A 13,526-nucleotide genomic window follows, 5' to 3' on the forward strand; every position below is an offset into this window, starting at 1 on the left:
TGATAGCTCATCTCAATTGATTAGACTCTTCCTGTTGGTATGCATACTTCCACCTTTTCGTGTTCTCTGTATGTATAAATATCTCCTGTCTGTGTGTTCCATTCTGTGCATCCGAAGAAGTGAGCTGTAGCTCACGAAAGCTCGTGCTGAAATAAATTTGTTAGTCTCTAAGGTGGCACAAGTACTCTTGTTCTTTTTGTAGCCAACATGAAACTGTTGGCCTTTGGAACAGACCACAGCAGGCAGATAAGGATTCCAACACACTTTCAATGACAGAACAGTCCTTGACATCAAATAACTGATGTCACAGCAATTTTAAGATTAATGCTCAACTTTTTAGAAGGGATTTGGAACAGAAGACCAGACCGCTTGCCCTTCTGTGCCTAACTGGAATGAATTTGTACATTTCATCCCAGGTGTGGCTGCAGCTTATCTCAATATTTCAGGTGACTAAAAGGAGGCCGTAGCACCACTCAGGTTTGGCCCTTCTGCCCCTCTATAGCTGGAAATGAATGGGTGGGCAGGCAAACCTAAGCTGCGCTGCAATGCCATGCACCAGGTCACCCCATCACTAGGTTTGGGGGCCCTCTCAAACAGGGGACCCAGGGCAAACGCCCTCTCCAGAAGCAGTCCTGAATGTGGGAAATGTTCGCTCCAACTGAGACCGGCTTAGGGTCAAAGTGGGATAGCCCCATGAGACCCAGGACTGCTGGGAGGTACGCTGCAGGTCAAAGTGGGTGCTCATACACAATTAGGAAAAGACTTTAGGACTATTGGGAAGAAAGGAGCTATCCAAAAAGCAGATGTATATCAGAGTAGATTATATTTTAGCATTCAGAAATCCACTTGAGGCAGGTCTTGAAATATACTCTAGCCCATGATTCCACTTCATAATCAAAAATGGAGCTGGGACCAGCAGAATCTTTAACAAAGGATCATACTGTACTTCCAGATGGTTAGGCAATGGTATAAGGGGGTGGAGGCAGGGGCTTGGAGGCAGCCTGGCAGGTGTGCCCAGGCACAAGATCAAAAATATATATTTAAAGTTTTAGCCCACAAGTTCAGAGTTGTGAAATCTTAAGACTTACCCAACTACGTGACTTGGCTGTATCCGCATATATTCAGTAAGACTCTTAACTTTAATGGGCCAGGTTCTGCCCTCAGCAATACTTAAGCCAATGGGATTGTGCATATGTGTCTGGGGGCAGAACCAGACCCTGGTTTTACATCTAATAAAAATGATACAGAAAAACATTTCCTCCCTCACAGCCTCTCTACTCCCCAGCTGCTTGTAGTTAATTAAGTCCTAACACTGTGCAATTATGCAGCCTCCAGCATGTCTTATTTTTAAACAGACGGGGGATTCATGGTTTCTCACACAGGTATATTTACCATGGTCTTTTGGGGAGGAGAGCAGCTGAAAGGGAGGGAGAACGCAAGTGCAATGCTCTATTTTCAGTATTGTACATCAAAGGCTTTACATGTGTGTTTTGTTCGCACTGATGAAACACACCAGTTTGCTAGCACCAGAGAAGTCAGGTCCCTCTAGCCAGAGCAGCAGGTACAGCAGGGGGAATTGCTACTTGTTTTGGGAAGAGCAGTGACTTCCAGCCAATTCTATTTGGGACTCACACTAGTGCGAACTGGGCAGCAGACTGCGGTAGATGGGCACTTATCCCCCAGGACCTGGACAGAGGAGATTCTGAGAACAAATGGGGCTAGATATTTAGGCTGTTTCCACTGACGGTTATTTCTTTTTCCTTTTCTCCACCTCATTGTATTGGGGGCTGTACAACATAGTAAGCAGGAGCAGCATGGGAATCAGCAAATACGGCGCATAGAAGAATAACAGAGTAAGGCGTTCCTGCACTGTCTCTGGACCCTGATGCTTGGACGCCGAGAAGTCGTGGAACAGGATGTGTGCAAGGATAGGAAATATAGTTGTAGATACGTGACTGGAGTAGATAATTGCTGGAGTCCGTATCCATTTGCAGCCACCTGTATTCAAGGCAGAAAAGTATAACATTTGTTTGAAATAAGAGGGCAGCTTTCAATAGCCTTAGGATAAATACATTAAAGAGGGTGGACACACGTTGAGATCTATACCGCTATAATAGAGTTAGATGTTAGCAGAAAATTAACCCAGACTGCACGAGCCTCAATTGCAAGGAGTATATGGTAGCAGGAAAACAAATCTGTTTTTATTAGGTGGAAGAGTGGCAGCACAAGGCACGCCAACTGGAAACTTAGAAAGACAGGATGCAGATAGGATTCCCGGGACCTCTCTTCAAAGCAAGCTGATAAAATATTTTCATCCCCAAAAATATAGACACACAGACAATTCAAGAATTATATTCTTAGGTTGACCACTAGGTATCGTGCAGATGCCGAGTATCATTATACCCATTTTACAGGTGTTAAGTGATTCGTCTAAGGTCACATAAGAAGTCGGTGGCAGAGCCTGGACCCCATGTGCTAACAGGGCTGTTCTCTCCCCACTGGACCCCTTGGTTTATGATAAGGGTCTCTGTTGTGGGAATGAAGTGTATTGTGCCAGGCTTGACAAGCATCAACAAAAGAATAATTTTTCCTGTTTTTATTTGAATTATTTTCCTACAGGCTCTATTCTACACTCCTTACTGAGGCAAAAATTCCTCGTGAAAAAACAGACCAACCCCCCACTTGATGTATTTGTAATGGCTTAAGTGTACAGAACAAGCTTTCTATACCACCTAAAATGAGTATCTGCAAGAAGACTGCATGCACAGCATTATTCTTTCATTCCTTCCATACCAACCTTTTAAGAATGCATAGGCAGCAAAGGGAAAGAAGGGCAGCTGTAGAGCGGCTTCACAACATAGAAATGACTTAAACCATGAAGGGGGCTCCAGCATCATGGAATCTTTAAAGGTAACCGCATACCATTTTAACAACTCCGTCAGCTTAAGAAAAAAAACCACAACAGATTAACACATTTAACATTAGCTGCAATGAGAAACAAGAAGGCATTTCACATGACCTGTTACATGGAGCCATCATTACAGCGAGAGAAACCTGGTCTCATCTTGGTATGCAAGGCTTCAGCTGTGCAACTATTAATGGGAATTACGCTAGAAAGGTGGTGAAAGCGCTCCTGTCAGGGTTCCCTCCCCACTCTGAATTCTAGGGTACAGATGGTGGGGTCCCACATGAAAGACCCCCCTAAGCTTATCTCTAGCAACTTAGGTTAACAACTTCCCCAAGGCACAAATTCTTCCTTGTCCTTGGAATGGTATCGCTGACACCACCAAGTGAGTTAGACAAAGATTTAGGAAAAGGACCAGTTGGAGTTCCTGTTTCCCCAAAATATCCCCCCAAGCCCCTTCACCCCCTTTCCTGGGGAGGCTTGAGAGTAACCAAGGTGAGCACACACCAGCCCCTTGGGTTTTTAGGACACTAAAAGCCAATCAGGTTCTTAAAAACAGAACTTTATTATAAAGAAAAAAGTAAAGGATGCACCTCTATAAAATCAGGATGGGAGGTAATTTTACAGGGTAATCAGATTCAAAACACAGAGGATTCCCCTCTATGCAAAACTTTAAAGTTACAAACAAAAATCAGGAATAAACCTTCCTCTTAGCTTAGTGAAAATTCACAAGCTAAAATAAAAGATATTTTAATGCGTTTCCTTCCTATTAGTTACAATTTGTAATCTTAGATGCTTAGTTCAGGTATGGCTTTAGGAGATGTATTTTCCTTGCCCTGGTTCCTCGCTGACCCAGAGAAAACGACAAAGACAGACAAAACAAAAACCTTCCCGCCACAGATTTGAAAGTATCTTCTCCCCTCATTGGTCAGGTGCCAACCAGGTTATTTGAGCTTCTTAAATCTTTTACTTGTAAAGGAGGGATTTTATGTTACCCTTAGCTGTATGTTTATGACAGCTCCATAGGCATACATTTGATTTTGCAGCGTTTTGTTCCACACATTCTCAGAGTTATCACAACCTTACACAGAGCCTGCTGCTTCAGACGTGAATGGCCACAGACCACTCCTGATCCCTTTTTCCACATAGGGGGCAAGCCAGGTTTCGTGGAGAGAGGAAAGATCCTTGAATTCCACTCTTCTTGGCCCTGCCACTTTGAGAACACGTGGGGCCAGATTTACAAAGGTGTTTAGGCACTCCAAGAGGCAGACAGATGCCCAGCAGAATTCACAAAAGTGAGGATGTTTTGTACTGTGCCTAGCTCAGTGTCCCAGTCCACCACTGGGTTTTTATCATAGAATATCAGGGTTGGAAGGGACCTCAGGAAATCATCTAATCCAACCCCCTGCTCAAAGCAGGACCAATCCCCAAATCGCCCCCTCAAGGATTGAACTCACAACCCTGGGTTTAGCAGGCCAATGCTCAAACCACTGAATAACAGGAGTTCAACGCCTAATTCACTTAGGTGCTTTTGGAATTCCCACTAGGCCCCTATCTGCATCTTTAGGCATCTAAATCCCCTTATATTGCTGGCCCATGGTGTTTAATCAGGCTTTTGTCCCAGCGCACAGTGCAATGAGCTAAATGTTAAATGAGTGTGAATGACTGAAAAATCAATTTAAATGTGGTTTTGTTAGGAGGCCTTTGGTTGAAAGTCCCTTGAGATTTGCTAGTTAATTTTTAATTTAAATATTGCTTCTAAAATAGAAGCCTCCTGATTGGCCAAGAGAAGGCAGAAATCGAATTCACTAAGGAAGCTGCTGTATAGCCACTCCTGATCTCATTCAGGTAACAATCAAAAGTTAAACTGCTTGAGCTTAATGACCTAAAGTCGTTGGCTATAGATTATAGTTTTCTATCAGACTGATCAAATCCTGGTGATACAAAATGAATTTGTATAAATAACTCATGTTGTACCTTGATTGGTCATATTTTGGGAACCAGTTCTCTCTGCCTCTCACACATTCATGGTGGGGTTTTGCACAGAAAACAAATGTACTGAATCATGAGGCCAGTGTTACAGAAGTCACTCAATGAACAACAGTACTTTGCTCTGAACTCCTCCAGTCTCTCTCTCAGACAGAATTAACTTTTTATAGACAAGAAGATATCTACTGTCAACCAGATAAGTCACCTATTTCTAGGCTGGTTAGGTTAGACTTCTGCAATAGCTTAGCAGGCTGGGAAGATAAAAGTAGGAGAGATTTTAGCATGGAGGTTTCTTGATCTTATCTGACTTGTTTAGGTTTAACTGGCAGAGGAAGCTTGCACAGATTTCATTTGATTCTTTGAACCGCTTTGGAAGCCAGTTGATTTGTGCCCTTGTGAACTAATCAAAAGTGAAATTTCTCCTAATGACCCCAAACTAATGAGCTTGGCACAAGATATACGATCTCTATTTATAGATGATACTACAGTTTATAAAAGCTAAGTGGTATTGTAAAAAACGACTCATTTTAGGACTGTAAATTAATAGCCATCTAGTGAACGACTCATTAACACTGTGGAACAAGAGCTGAGACTTTTCTCAAAGATGCAGCAAGATCAGGATTTTCAAGCTAAAGGCTAGGCACAAAGTCATTGCTATTCAAATCCTTGCATCGACAGTCCCTACAGATTTTGCACAGAGCTGCACACACATACAAATCACAATGTCACCGAGAGACCCCTGGTAGCTACTTACACTCTGAGGGTAGATGCCAGCTCCATGCACAAGCGGTTGCAGGTCTATCATTAAAGTGATGGGAATATGAGTGAGGAAATACAGGGCAAAAACCCACTCCAGTAAGCCTGTAACAGCAGCCATCCCTTCCCTGGTGCAGTGCAGAGGCAGCAGGAAGTCAGCTTGTAAGCATCAGACAGCAACATGCCACCTTTCGCCTGCTCCCATTGGCTGCACTCTCAGTAGGCTGCGTTTCCTGCTGGGACAACTCACAATTTAAAGGGCTACAGGTTTTGCTGAAGTCAACCCATGTGCAGTGCCTTCCCTTAAGGAAGATTCCACACAATTTAACAGGAGGACAACTTACTATATTTGCGCGACAATCTATTTTAAAGACTAAAAACATTTTCATAGCTTGGTTAGCAAAAAAATAAAAGTATTGGCTCGATCTTTAGTACTCAGCTCAACAAATTAGACTGCATTCAAGGCATCATCCAGCAACAGAGCACATGATTTAGCAGGTTGCCTTTGAAGCCGGTAAAAGGAGGTCAGAAGTCCTCTGTGTGCACATGCACGCTATTATGGATTCGCAAATGCATCTACGGGACTCAGGAGAATAATTGCCATTGACTTTCCACGGGACCTGTGCAGTTAAGTAGTTTAAGGGGTGAGCTTTTCAAAAGCACCCAATAGGTAAGAATTTATGGCTAGCAGAAGAATCACAAGTTGTTTTGAGAAGATGCTCATATACTCCTACTCATGTTCATTTCTTTACTTTTACTAGACCCCGGGCTGAGTCTGATCACTAACAAACCTTATGCTTTCTGGTTGTCCCACTAGTTAACTTCCTCCTGGATACGAATTTTCAGCGGGCTGAAGGGTTTTGGCAAGATCCTGGGAGTAAGAGGGGAAAATGTGTCTAATTGTCTTAAGAGTACTCCACTTGTGAGGTAACTCCCTTCTCTTCATGTGTAATTATATAATGCCTGCATCTGTAACTTTCACTCCATGCATCTGAAAAAGTGAGTTTTTTACTCACAAAAGCTTATGCCCAAATCTGTTAGTCTTTAAGGTGCCACCGGACTCCTTGTTGTTTTTGTGGATACAGACTAACACGGCTACCCCCGAGACTTAATGAAGCAGGAGTTTCTGCATTAGTACAAATGCCCTTCCCAGTAGCAGGTTGTGTTCCTGTCTCAAACATAGGTAGTTTTCTTTAAAAACTATTGATAAGGTTTACTTCAAATCACTGGGCCAGTCTTATTCCCTTCTTGGAAGAGGAAGCTGACTATTGTTAAAGATCCAGTTTATGGATCAGTTTATTATTGTGCAGTGGCTGTAAACATCTTTCCTTAATATCGACAGTAAACAAAGCTTTCAAGAATAGAAATATTACCTGATTGACACCAGTGCCAGTCACAGGCTTTTCACAAGGAAGTGACAGTTGACAGCAAAGACCTATCATATAAAAATAGAAAACTGAAGAATAGGTGCATTTCAAGGATCTCAAGATATTCTAGTACTACAAGAAATATAAAGTGTAAGGGAATAAGACTGGTAAAGTCGCTACACAATGGATTGAACATATGGTTTTAGTATTTGTTGAAAACGCAAGTCCTGTTAGCAGTTCAAATGGGATACTAGATTTGGATACACTTGCCTTATGCTCTGGAGGTGTTGTCTACCTGAAGTTGTGCCAACATTTCTAGTGGAAAGCCCTTAACTTTTAGGGGGTCTAAATTTTAAACCTTTTCTTCGTGTTCAAATGCTACATTGGATCACATCTGCTGCTGCTGCTGCTATGTCTTCATGAAACTACACTGATTGCCACCAACTAAGGATCAGCTTATATAGGGTGAAATACTGGCTCCAGGGAGGTCAGTAGGACCAAGATTTCATTCTAGTGCTGTCTGATTTCTAACCAATACTAACCTAATTGTGACTTACTACCAAGTGTCCTGTATTAGTCTCCCACACACAACATTCTTTACCGTAAGGGACTGTGTCCTCCTGTGCGTGAGAGAGAGGTTCATACCTTGTCAGGGGCACTAAAAACCAAGCAATAAGCATTGTGTGTCAGTTTTAGTCTCTGCTTGCGTCTTCCAGTTGCTGTCTCAGTTTGGGAAGATCCCAGCCCATCTCCAGCTCAGAAGACTAAATTCTTTAATGGCAGTGGAGATTTAAATGCAGTCAAACGCAAACATTCAAATTAAGCTGAGTTGTTGATGCAAATAAAGAAAGCGCATTCATTATGTAAGAACAGCCTTACTAGGTCAGAATAATGGTTCATCTAGCCCAGTATTCTGTCTTCCGACAGTGGCCAATGCCAGATGCTTCAGAGGGAATAAACTGAACAGGGCAATATATTGAATGATCCATCCTGTCATCCACTCCCAGCTTCTGACAATTAGAGGCTTAGGACACCCAGAGCATGGGGTTGCAACCATCATCATCTTGGCTAATAGCCATTGATAGACCTATCCTCCATGAACTTAAGCAATTCTTTGTTGAAACTAGTTAGTTTTGGCTTTCATAACATCCCCTGGCAATGAGTTCCACAGGTTGATTGTGCATTGTGTAAAGACATCAACTCCTACGCAGTTGACCTTGTATCTTCAATGCTGTTCTCTGCTATAGGCTTGCCTTCAACAAAGTACCTGCTGGTCATATGTGTATTGTGAGCATAATGCTTGCAATATTTACGTCCATTTTTGCACCTTTACCTGCCCTTGTTTTCTCCCTTCATGCCCCCAAGAAATCACCCCATGCAGTATATTTGTTAAGTAGCATCTTTGTGGTAACTGAAAGCCAGTTGTTTTAAAATTATTTTTCCACACTTGCTAATTCTGCACCTATTATCAGTGCAAATCTAATAAAGGGGCAGCATGAGCTGAAGTCCAAAAGTTTATAGATTAGTAGTGACAACACTGTTTAACCCCTTGTACAGGAGGCATTTAAGCTGCTTAAAATGCAGCCCAGAAAATTCAAAATTGCTGCCAACGGATAAGCTACATTTTAGTCTTATTGGATGCAAAGAGGGTGCAAAGAGGTATTTCCATAGGACTTCCTATTTTTAATTGGTAATCAGCGTAAGATCTATGCAGAATAGCTAATTATATATTAATACTCCTCATTTTAGTCCTAGAATTACTATCTTTGTCCCACAGACACAGCACCTGATGCTGCTCTCATTTAATTGTAATTTATATACGGAACCAAGAAACTGAGGCTATAGAAAACATTGAAGTCATCGCACGTTAAAACTCTTGCCCTTGTGTGCATACTCATTCCTCAGGGTGCTCGTCCCTCATTTGGGCCAATGCAGATATAGAGATACAGATGATATAGGTATCAATGCGATTTCATTCCTTGTGTGTTTATTGAGGAGATCTACACAGAAAGCTCTGGCAATTAGCTCCAACAGGCTTTGTACTGATGCACAATGTGGACATTACTATTCATAACATTATGAAATAAACCCTTTACAATCCTATGTATTTAAGGAGAGAGCGGTTCTAGCAGCAATCCATTTCATGTCTGCATTTAAAATAACCAGGCTCAGGAAAAACACAAGCCCCATACTGAAGCAGAATTGAATGAATAGCACTGGTTGAACAAAAGTACCAAATAAATTAACTGACACCAGTTTAGTGAGCTTGATACATAAAACAGGAATGTGACACCACCACCACCTAGAAGTTGAAATTTAGCTCATCATCGTAATATGAAGAAATTAAGGTAGAGAGGTTACACGAATTGCCTGAAGTCACTGAGGAAGCCCATGTCAGAGCTGGGAACAGAACCCAAATGTTCCGATGACTCCCAGTCTTACATTCAAGCCAGGAGACCATCCTTCCCCATTTATAAGACTATTCAATTGCTTATGGGTTCTAGCAGCTGTAACTATGTAAGTTCCATGCTTGATTCTTTGAAAGGTTCATAACCATGTAATGTGTGAAATGCTTTCCATTCTGGCTTCTCAGTGTAGCACTGCTAAATACTGGGCTACTGACATTAGTTGTTTAGAAAATCCATTAAAGCTTTTGCTTTGAAAGAAAGAATTATGTGGATTTTGCAAAGAAAGAAAAAAGAAAGTAGAACCAACCATCCTGGAGTGCGTATCTTTAATCCCGCCCATCTAAATGTAAATCAACTTCTTATTTCTCTTCGGTTAACCTCTGGTTCTCAGTTTCATCCACGAGCTAACATTGCAATAAGGTTCAGAAAATAATTAGACTAACTGGATGCTTCATAAAAAGTAAATATATCAACCAAACCGCCCCCAACAAATCAAGAAGCTTTAAAGTCGTCTCACTTTAAATTATTTCTGACAGCATTAAATCAAGTTTAGAATAACTGAAAAGCTAGCAAACTTTTGGGAGGAGGTGGAGTGAGTCAGGAAATGAAAAGATAACACCAATTCTTTTTCAAATGTCACATTTAATGTTTTCACCACTGTACTTCAAATCTACATTTTACAAAGTGACCAGCAAGTGTGCCACATTAACTGTCCAACCTCTGAGATTTTACCTTTCATACCAGTGTCTTCTTGGGCTCTTTTAATTAAACACGTTTCTCATTCAAGTGAATTGAAATGTTTCAGTTGGTTTTATTCTCAAGAGCCTCATAAAAAACAAAGATATTGCACCATCTTTGTTTAGTAATTCAATGTTTGTTTCTTTCACAGCAAATAATTACTTCATTGAAGTTAAAACTTCCAAACATAACTTACTAATAGTCTCCAATTTCAGCTCAGATCACTCGTTGAAAATACTCTGCTAAATACAGATAACTTACAATAACTTTAACAGTTAATTGTCCATAACAAACACCAAGGTTTTTCCCCAGACCAATGCTCAAAATTTAAGACCATCGATTAGTATTTCTTTGTACAGGTGAAAAACAGTCTTCAATTTTCTTGTCTTGTTTTAAATATAAAAGTTGGAAGGGACATTCAAGTTTCAAGTCTCCACACTGAACTTAAAAAAAAATAATCATGTGGAGGTAAACAAACCAAGTTGTATACTCCAGGAGGTAGAGGCCTTCAATTTGTGTTCATATATACATATGCACAGAATAATTCAGTGTTCCAACAGAAAAAAAGAATTAGCCAAAAAGAAATAAAAGTTATTTACTACTGTGACATTTCAAGACTTCCACAGCTTTGCCTAAAGACACAAACACAATTAACATAATTCCCTATGTGCTGTTTTTTTTTTTTTTTTCCTTTTCTTTCTCTTTTTTTTTCTCAACTGTCCAGTGCAGGAAAAAGTTCTCACAAAATTTCACAGACCTAAAATGTGCAAGCTAATTTCTCTCTATACAGCAATGATGTCAGGATTCTTTGAAATTAGCCCATAAATGGAATTATTTACACACATAGAAGATGCATGCTTGGGGGTTTTATGTAAGAAAGAGCAGAAAAACTTCTAATAAAAATAGATTAAATATATATATATATATTTATACCGGGTAAGGAAACAGAAGTTTATTCTCTCCTAGTCACAAACTCATTCTCTCTACTCACAACAGTTGATTTTAGAACAGCACACATTACCATCACAGCTCTAGTGAGAAGCTATTTATAGGATTTGATCATCAGGTGACGTGTCCATTCATAGTCTGGTCACTGTCATCTGATGTGACTTCATGATTGGTCGCAATCAAGTTCTCTGTATTCCTTAATTTTAGAAAACCCCAAATCTTCAGGAATGGCTCAATATCAAACTGCATGTCTATCCTTTTTACAATCTCACCTTAATTAAAAAAATCAAAACAAAAAAACAACCTCCCCAAATTCAGTTCAATTCTCTGTTTGTTCCAAGCTGAGCCATCACAGCTGCCCCAGAATTCATAAAACATGTGCAACTCTGGATAAAATATTTTCTCCTAAAAGCACAACCACTTTACAAGATTAAAAGTCTAGTACATCTCTAAATATTATTTGTATCATACAAGTAGTGGTTGTTAATTTAAAACTTCATTAGTAAAATTACAGTACAAGCATGATTAACCTCCAGAATTGCAAATCCCAGACTCCAGTGGAAAGCTACATTACATCTTCAGTAGTATATCATCTTCTACTTTTATTCCCAAACCAGTGGAGATGGCGGCATCTCAGATGGCTGAGCAACAGTGGAACTAGAATACAACAAGAACAGAAAATCAGTGTTCATTAACAATGGGTAACAGACAAGCAGCACAAGAAACGTGAGGTTTGATTGGTAAAACCAACATTTACCTCAAACTCAGATCAATAACCTTTTATATTAAAGCATACATTGTCATTATCCTTAATTGCTCATTTTTGTAATGGTTCTCCATTCATCATTTTATTTAATTGTTATTTTTTTGCAGTGCGATTTTAAAATTAGAATCTCTCCTGCATACACAAATCTCTCAATGTTAAACTTCACATGCTGTCATACTTTTATCTGTTCACAGACAGACGATCTATTACATGAACTTGCTACGTTTTACTGAAGTTCAGCGTCACCCACATAAAAGTACTTTTAAGTTTAATCATAAATGTTTATACTATTCTTAGCAGAAGGCAGTTATATGGAACATTTCCCCACTCCCCTTAATTAAAAAACATTTCAAATGTATCATAAATGCTGTACAACTAAGAAATGTGAATTAGTATCAGATGTGATTACATACAGTTACCTAATAAAGCTCTTAAAAGCAGCAGACTGAGGGTTGATGCAGAGAGGTACTCGGTTTCCTTTCTGCTGTTCCAAAATGAACTGATGAATTATTTCTGTACAAGAAACAATTGACACCATTAGGTTAGCACTTTTTGCTTTGATTAGATGCAATGCAGAGTAGAAGCAAACATGATTTTCTTTGGTGAGAGTACATACAATAAGATTACTGGGGACAAGAGTAGAAAATAAGCCACTCGGTTTTCCCATCACCAATGTGATGTATCCTACTAAATACCACAAATGCCCATGGTACTTTCATACATACGTTGAAATAAAGTAAGCAAAATAAATACCCCATCCCCTAATAAAACACAAAGTGATGACAGACTAAAGATTGAATATGAAAATGTAAGGGCAATTTCTTGAAGTGCATAAAACTCTCAATAGTGTAAACTGGAGTAAGAAGCATGGAGAACACAACCCTAACATCTACTATAGTTTATTAGTATATAAAGAGCTAAAACTAGAAACTTCTGCATCCAGATTTGCTGATGAGTCCAGTGTGGTACTTAAATGCATAGCATTTGCACTATTAAATTCATGAAGCAAGCCTATAACACTACTTGGTGAGGTGAAAATCAATCCTCACAGAGCAAGGGGAACTCTGCATACATTACCTGCCTGTGTATTTTTTACTTCATACATCTGATGAAGTGGGTTCTGGTACACGAAAGTTTATGCCCAAATAAATCTGTTAGTCTCTAAGGTGCCACAAGGACTCCTCGTTATTTTTGTCTTTGATGTAAATGCTTGCGGGAGATACTGATTACTAGATCAGTGACACCACGTGGTGAAGTAATACCTTTTACTGGACCAATTTCTGTTGGTGAAAGAGAAGCTGTAAGCTCGAACGCTTGTCTCTTTCACCATCAGAAGTTGGCCCAATAAAATATATTACCTCACCCATCATGTATTTCTAATATCCTGGGACCAACATGGCCATCACACAGCAAACACAAAGGAGATATGACAGGGCCACTGATGCTGGCAATGTTATGGGGCTCTCTCACATCATTGGCTTGACAACTTTAAGCAGCAGGATCTGACATTACAAATGTGGCCCTGCCACAGGAAGTCCTGTGCACACATATCATGCAGCAGAGGGAAAAGGGGCAAGGTTTTTATATAGGTAAAATGTTTTAGCTATAGGACTTTTTTTTGTTTGGTTTTTTTTGTTTGGTTTTTTTAA

The 13,526-nt window shown here is 40.0% G+C and overlaps 2 protein-coding genes across 2 annotated transcripts in view; both read right to left on the bottom strand.

Moving 5' to 3' along the window:
* Positions 1-15: 15 nt before the first annotated feature.
* On the bottom strand, positions 16-5,987 carry TMEM97 (transmembrane protein 97). The gene is made up of 3 exons (XM_032779428.2): positions 5,649-5,987; positions 2,798-2,942; positions 16-1,998 (listed from the first exon to the last, which is right to left on the bottom strand). The coding sequence occupies exons 1-3, from the start codon at positions 5,769-5,771 to the stop codon at positions 1,748-1,750; spliced, it is 519 nt and encodes a 172-aa protein (XP_032635319.1). The 5' UTR covers positions 5,772-5,987; the 3' UTR covers positions 16-1,747.
* Positions 5,988-10,047: 4,060 nt separating this feature from the next.
* NLK (nemo like kinase) overlaps positions 10,048-13,526 on the bottom strand; it is a 114,374-nt gene continuing 110,895 nt past the window's right edge. The window contains exons 9-10 of the mRNA XM_075059542.1: positions 12,297-12,390; positions 10,048-11,768 (exon numbers count right to left, since the gene is read on the bottom strand). Of these exons, the coding sequence (XP_074915643.1) occupies positions 11,714-11,768; positions 12,297-12,390 (149 nt within the window). The 3' untranslated portion in view covers positions 10,048-11,713. The remainder of the gene's footprint in view (positions 11,769-12,296; positions 12,391-13,526) is intronic.

This window comes from Chelonoidis abingdonii, chromosome 20 (assembly GCF_003597395.2).
Source record: "Chelonoidis abingdonii isolate Lonesome George chromosome 20, CheloAbing_2.0, whole genome shotgun sequence".
Lineage (NCBI taxonomy): Eukaryota > Metazoa > Chordata > Testudines > Testudinidae > Chelonoidis > Chelonoidis abingdonii.